At 47.8% G+C, this 7,147-nt stretch overlaps 1 protein-coding gene across 1 annotated transcript in view; it reads left to right on the plus strand.

Annotated features, from left to right (window-relative positions):
• LOC307088548 (retinal-specific phospholipid-transporting ATPase ABCA4-like) overlaps nucleotides 1–7,147 on the plus strand; it is a gene marked incomplete at its 5' end in the record, with an annotated part of 58,095 nt that overhangs the window by 2,049 nt on the left and 48,899 nt on the right. The window contains 3 exons of the mRNA XM_079754479.1: nucleotides 2,773–2,900; nucleotides 5,266–5,463; nucleotides 6,753–6,842. Coding sequence (XP_079610605.1) covers nucleotides 2,773–2,900; nucleotides 5,266–5,463; nucleotides 6,753–6,842 — 416 coding nt within the window. The remainder of the gene's footprint in view (nucleotides 1–2,772; nucleotides 2,901–5,265; nucleotides 5,464–6,752; nucleotides 6,843–7,147) is intronic.

Raw genomic sequence — 7,147 nt, forward strand, 5'->3', positions numbered from 1 at the left:
TAATTTCAAAGTAACAGAACTGAATGCAGTCATTCAAAGGGTTATTGTTCAACGTGCTTTGATAAGAGGCTTAATCAGCCTTGAGGAGGCTTGGTTTCACCCAGAGGGGAAGATGTCACCCTATGAACCTCTTACCACTCTTCCTCACCCACGTTTTCACCTATTAGTCACCTTAAGGAGAGAAGCAGGACTGGATTACATCACCAGTTTAGCCCTTAAGGGAGGAAAGAATGTAAGCTGCTTACTTTTCCTCCTGAGCACATGTAGTCTTGAAGCTCCCCTTCCCTCCCCCCGTCTGCAGCCTGCAAACTCTTGTCACAACTTCCTGTGTCTCATCGTGTAACCGCTGACAACGTCACATCCACCAAGGTAACGTGTCACAAAGGGTAACCTGTGACCTAGCCTGTGCTGTCACTCAGGTTGTCAAAACCATTTGAAAATGTATCTTCCATTTCACAACAATATCTTGATAGGGGGGCACACAGACACTATGAAATGAAACCGATGACTAATGGCTACGACAGCCACTTCTATCCATGATTCACTGGCAAGGCATGCAGAACATTTGAAACAGGTCCTTGGAGGTCTATTGTCTCAGTGCTGGTGGAGACATGCGGTTGGTTCTCATGCATCTTGAAGCCAGCATTGGATACACACACACACACACACACACACACACACACACACACACACACACACACACACACACACACACACACACACTTCAGAGGGAGTGAGCTTTCATTTGACTGTTTATGAAGATTATTTTTGGAATTGTACTGATTTCACCTGTAAGTAAGAAATCTTGGGAGAAGAAATGTGGATAACAGAATCAGACTGGGAGAACTTGTAAACATGTCTTTCCTCCTGGGATCCATCCACTCCACTGCTAATATATACTCCTAGAGTCAACATTTACATTTTTGTAAGGAGGTGGAAAAAGTGTCTTGCTGGGAAATGAAAACTATAATTTCCATGATGGAAGTGTTTTGAGGCATAATACATTCTAGCCAGTGATGGGTTACTTAAAGCCAGTCAGTAGGAAGCGCTGCTGCCGGGGGACAGAGAAGGGCCAGTAGAGATCTGGGTCCACAGCCACACTGAGACGGGACATGAGAAAAATTATACCCAGTAATCACCCAGTTATCACCCAGTTATCACCTCTGTGTCACCCAGATATCACCCAGCGATCACCCTGGTATCACCCTGGTTTCACCCTGGTATCACCCCGGTATCACCCCGGTATCACCCCGGTATCACCCCGGTATCACCCAGGTATCACCTCTGTGTCACCCCCGTATCACCCTGGTTTCACCCCGGTATCACCCTGGTATCACCCAGGTATCACCCTGGTATTACTCAGGTATCACCCAGGTATCACCCAGGTATCACCCTGGTATCACCCAGGTATCACCCTGGTATCACCCAGATATCACCTCTGTGTCACCTTGGTTTTACCCCGGTTTCAACCCGGTTAATCCAATGCCAAGTACGCACGCTCCTATAACCACAGTTTGTCCTTCCAGTCACATTCCTCATGTTTCTCAATGTGTTTGTTAGTACATGTCTTCTAGGTATGCATCAATTATGCACCCTTCCGCCACTTTTGACATGTTTATTTTATTTCTCACACTGAAATGAATCACGTCTGCACTGTTATGCCAAATATATAACATCTCCAGGCAGATCCTCCTATCACAACATTCATGTCCTGCATCTGGAGACAGTGAGAAATCAGACAATGAAAACAGGTTTTTGTTGTAGACTAATTGGACACAGACAGGCCAGTGTTGGCAGTTGAGTAATAACTACCATGGTTGTGGGTGTGCCATTTTCATGGGCTGGTTCCTGTGACATGATGTCCTCTTTGTGTGGTTGGTGTTTGCCTTGTAGTGCTCTGATCAGGGCCCCGACATTCTCTGCTTTTGAAAAAAGACAGAAAAAGAAAATTATGATTTGGCCAAAAGTGTCCTTCTCAATTGGTCTGTCTGCCTCCTCTTCCTCCTTTTGTCTCTGCACCTCCTCGCGTTCCTCCTGTTGGTCTCTGCACCTCCTCACGTTCCTCCTGTTGGTCTCTCTTCCTCCTCCTCACGTTCCTCCTGTTGGTCTCTCTTCCTCCTCCTCTTTCTCCTGTTGGTTGCTCTTCCTCCTCCTCTTCCTCCTGTTGGTCTCTCTTCCTCCTCCTCACGTTCCTCCTGTGGGTCTCTCTTCCTCCTCCTCACGTTCCTCCTGTGGGTCTCTCTTCCTCCTCCTCACGTTCCTCCTGTTGGTCTCTCTTCCTCCTCCTCTTTCTCCTGTTGGTTGCTCTTCCTCCTCCTCACGTTCCTCCTGTGGGTCTCTCTTCCTCCTCCTCACGTTCCTCCTGTTGGTCTCTCTTCCTCCTCCTCTTTCTCCTGTTGGTTGCTCTTCCTCCTCCTCACATTCCTCCTGTGGGTCTCTCTTCCTCCTCCTCACGTTCCTCCTGTTGGTCTCTCTTCCTCCTCCTCTTTCTCCTGTTGGTTGCTCTTCCTCCTCCTCTTCCTCCTGTTGATCTCTCATCCTCCCCCTCTTCCTCCTGTTGGTCTCTCTTCCTCCTCTTCTTCCTCCTGTTGGTCTCTCTTCCTCCTCACGTTCCTCCTGTTGGTCTCTCTTCCTCCTCCTCTTCCTCCTGTTGGTCTCTCTTCCTCCTCCTCTTCCTCCTGTTGGTCTCTCTTCCTCCTCACGTTCCTCCCGGTCTCTACCTTCTCCTCCTGCTGGTCTCTCCTCCTCCTGATGTTCTCTTCTCTCCGCCAGGCCGTGGTGTGAAGGTGGAGGACATCCTGCAGGACGACGAGGTGCTCACCTCCTTCCTCCTGAGCGACGTGCCTCTCACTCAATCGGTGGTCTACAATCTGGTCAACGCCCAGATCCGACCTGAGCAGGTGGCCTCATCTGCTATGCTTAGCGTAACTTTAAAGAGGCGATATCATGCTTTTTCACCTTTCCCCTTGCCGACACTGTTGTATGACATACGTTTACATGTTTTACGTCTATAAACCCATTTGTACCGGCTGCTGCGCGGCGCAACATTGTATCTAGTAGATACAATGTTGCGCCGCGCAGCAGCCGGCACAAATAGGTTAAACCAGAGAAATGTAAGTCCGAGCCAGGGGGAGTATTCGTACCCACCGAGAACGCCCCTCAATAAGAGTGTGAAACAGCTTGTTTGCGCTCAAACATTACTTCCGCAACAGTGTGACGTCCGACTGCAGTGCGACTTCTGCACTTCAGTGCCGAAGTGCAGAAGTCGCACCTCCCGGCTAACCGCATGTTTACAACTTCTCGGGGTTGTGAATTTGCCGACACACGCGTAAAGCGTTCGACCAATCGCTACAGAGTGGGCATGCTGCCCACATAGCAGACTTGGCCTTAAAGCGACATGATACAAAACAGAACATTTTTGAAAGATGTTGATATTTGTTTTGCGGACATGAACAGTGTGTCAATAATAAGGTGTATTTTCAACATACAGGCATGTTACCCTATTCTAGTAGTAGCCGCAAATGCAATAATACACCCTTAAAAAGCATGATATGGGATCTTTAAGTATTAATTCTGGATATTATTTGATACCACAAACTACAAAATGGTGCATCCCTTACATGATAACATCTGCATTTATTCACTATAAATATAACCAATGGCTCCCTGGTGGCCTCTACTTCTGTGTTGATGTTGTGGTTGTTGTTGTATCTAATGCACAATGGCTTGTTGTCCACTATGACGGGTGACATGGCTGGAGTGGTGTGGTGTTGGTATAATACTGGCTGCACTGTGAGCTGACCCAAATCTACCCTCAGACTGACATTCTCACTCACACACACATGAAAATATAGACACACACACACACACACACACACACACACAGACACACACACACACATATAATACACACACACACACACACACACAGACAGTACACACGCTTACAATACACACCATGGTGGATAAAAAGATGCTGACACTCATGTGTGCGCACACACAAGTACACACACAAACATTCCACATGACTGTGAGTTGAAAGACGCTGATGCACAATGATACGCACACACACAAGCACATACACACACACACAACAAACATTCACAGTTCCCTGTGACCTTCGCAGACAGATTTCTCATTTCTCAAACTCTTTTTGTACGGGGCATTTTCTCTCCAGTATCCAGTAACAAAGCGCCCGCCTCCAGTCCAGACCCCCTTTTGATTCCGGGCAGTCGTTTTGACTCAGGAAATGGAAGGGAAAGTGCCAACCTGCGAGCTCTCAGACACACACAAAAAAAATGAGAACCCCAGAAAGGACGGCCCAGTCCAATGACATCAGTGTCCCAGTGTCCCCTCATCGCAGCTTTCATATGGAAAGCAGGAGCGGGCCGAATAGCCGGGTCACTCTCACACTGAGTGGGGCTAGCTCTCTCGCTGCTGGCTGATTCATCCGAGCACTACATGCCACTCGGGACGGCACTGGCCGGGCTCTAAGTCCCTGGATACCAATCAGTGGAGCCGGGCTGAGCCAGCGGAGGGTACAGCTGGTCCCACATTCAGCAGACACTCCCATGTGGAGGTACTCACAACAGTATGGAGAGGCTGGCATAGCACCAGGCAGCACACTGGTCACTAGTACAGGGGATGGACCACATGCATCTACATGTACACCCGCGTTGAGAGACATAGTGTTCACACACACACGCACAATCACACACACAGACGTGCTTGCACGCACGCATACACACACACACACACACACACTTGCATGCAACCAAGTACATACAGACACAAGCAACCACACACTTGCCTGCAACCAAGCACACACACACACACTTACACACATGGATAGTGTGTGTACTCAGTCTAATGGAGACACACGCTGTGGTGTGTGTTTGTGTATAATGTTTGACCATTTATCTTTGTAGCAAACCGTTTGTGGAGAACGACGGCCGAGGTGGAGCAGAGAATGTGTGTGGCCGGTAGCCGGTGTGAATTGATAAAGGACATTCTCTCATACAGAAAAACCTCTGATCTCTAACCACATTATTTCCCCCACTGACTGAGTAAGAAACTGACTGAGTATGAAAGATGTCATGCTGTGTTGCCATGAACATGGACATTGACAGAGTTCCACTGTAGTCATATTGTGTTGGTTTGGACCGAGGCCTGTTGAGGCTCCAGACAGCCTCTAGTTGGAGGTCAGGTTTGACCACCTCAGTGGACTCTCCTCCAGTCCTCCTCCAACTCTCCTCCCGTCTCCAGTTTGCCGGCGGGGTGCCTGACCTGCACCTAAAGGACATTGCCTGTAGCCGGAGTCTTCTGGAGCGTTTCCTGGTGTTCCCAAGCCGCCGCGGCCTCCACGCCGTCCGCAATGCCATGTGCATCCTGACACCCCAGCGGCTGCAGACAATCGAGGACCGCCTCTACGACAACGTCGACTTCTTCAAACTCTTCCGGCTGGTCAGTGTGTTCTTTGTATCTTTTGCTTTGAGGTGTCAACATTTTGGGGAAAGTAAGCCGAAATAACTTCCATCCAAAGCCAAAAAGTGGACGGACCAATCAGTGTAGGGGAGTCAGGCCTTGGCTGGGCAATATTTAATTTTACGATTTTTATCTTGCACCCTTCGCTCTTGCCACATCCGTTTGGAAGTATAGCAAAAACATCTCATCTGAGAAAAGCCTTTCTATTCAGCTTTGAATATTATCTTGTCTTTTATCTGTTTATTAGGTTTTGCAATTTTTCGCACAATGCAAAAGCAATCAATCATACATATGCGTCCCACCCTACCTTCCTCCCTCTACGAATAAGTCCCACTGAGATCCTTGCGGGCCATTTCGCTCAGTCAGACACTTCCCACAGCCGCTGCCCTACCCTGCCTGCTGCTGTGGGCGCATGCGTTGCTGCACAAGGACGGCGGGGTTTGTTTTGAACTTGCCTCGTAAAAATTACAAAGCATCAATGTTTCAACATTTGAGTTCTAGCAAATATAATTATCTAAAGGAATGAGAAATATAAAAAAGCTGGCGCCAAGATAAATTTGTGTAAGAGATTTAGGCAACGAGAGTGTTGGCCTTATTGAACCAGAAACTGACTCTTGTTTACTTTAAAATAGGTCGCAGGAGGGTGAATTGCTCTTTGTCTTTTTCTTCCTTCTAGAGTAACCAAACACTAATAGCAAACCGCAACAACAGTTCCAAACACACTCGAGTGACATCATCTGGTCATGATCACTTAAAACAAACGTAAACCTGGCTATAGCTGTCTGACAACGTTCTGTTCGCATTCATGCTTGAATTCACACACACACACACACACACACACACACACACACACACACACACACACACACACACACACACACACACACACACACACACACACACACACACACACACACACACACTCTAGCACTGCTGTATTATGACTTAGCTTAAGGATACCTGGTCCTGTCAGTGAGTTCTTTTTTTGCAAGAAGTAATCTGAACCCTGAACAGCAGATTGAAGGCCTTGTTTGTCCCCCTTAGTGTGGGGGACAAACAATTAGGAAAATGTCATACTAAGCCAAATTATGTGTGCAGTTAAAATTCTGGCCTAGTTTATTCTTCTTAAGCACATGGGTGACTAATGTAGATGTACAGATGAAGTGTGAAATATGAATGATAAGGAATATGTAAACTTTTAACATTTCATAGTAGACTTTAAATGTAAGAAATCTATCTCGTGATTTAAACCTGTTATTCTTCTACAGCTTCCCCGTGTGCTGGACCATCACTCCGATGGCATTGACGTCCATTTCTGGGCCAGGGTTTTCTCCACACTGCCTGGAAAACTACAAGAGGTACATTTGGTACCTCTTGGTACCTCGCTGGTATTCTTAGCTCCTCAGGAAGCGCTTGCTTCCTCCCGCCTCGGCTTTTAACGCAAACACAGACAGCGGGTCCGGAGGGGAAGTGCGGCTAGGAAACGTGGATCGAGCAGTGAGCCGTCTCCCCTCGGAAAACACATGCATCACGCTGGTGGCGTTGGGGACGAGGTCAGGGCATCAAAACAGGGGGCGGCTCCTCCGCTTCTGAGATATTAGAAACGTTTCTAAAAATGGCTTCAGGTTCCAGGGGGAATGACATTTCTTTGGTTGTGTGTGAG

The sequence above is a fragment of the Pollachius pollachius genome (assembly GCF_949987615.1).
Source record: "Pollachius pollachius genome assembly, chromosome: 17".
In the NCBI taxonomy this organism is placed as follows: Eukaryota; Metazoa; Chordata; class Actinopteri; order Gadiformes; family Gadidae; genus Pollachius; species Pollachius pollachius.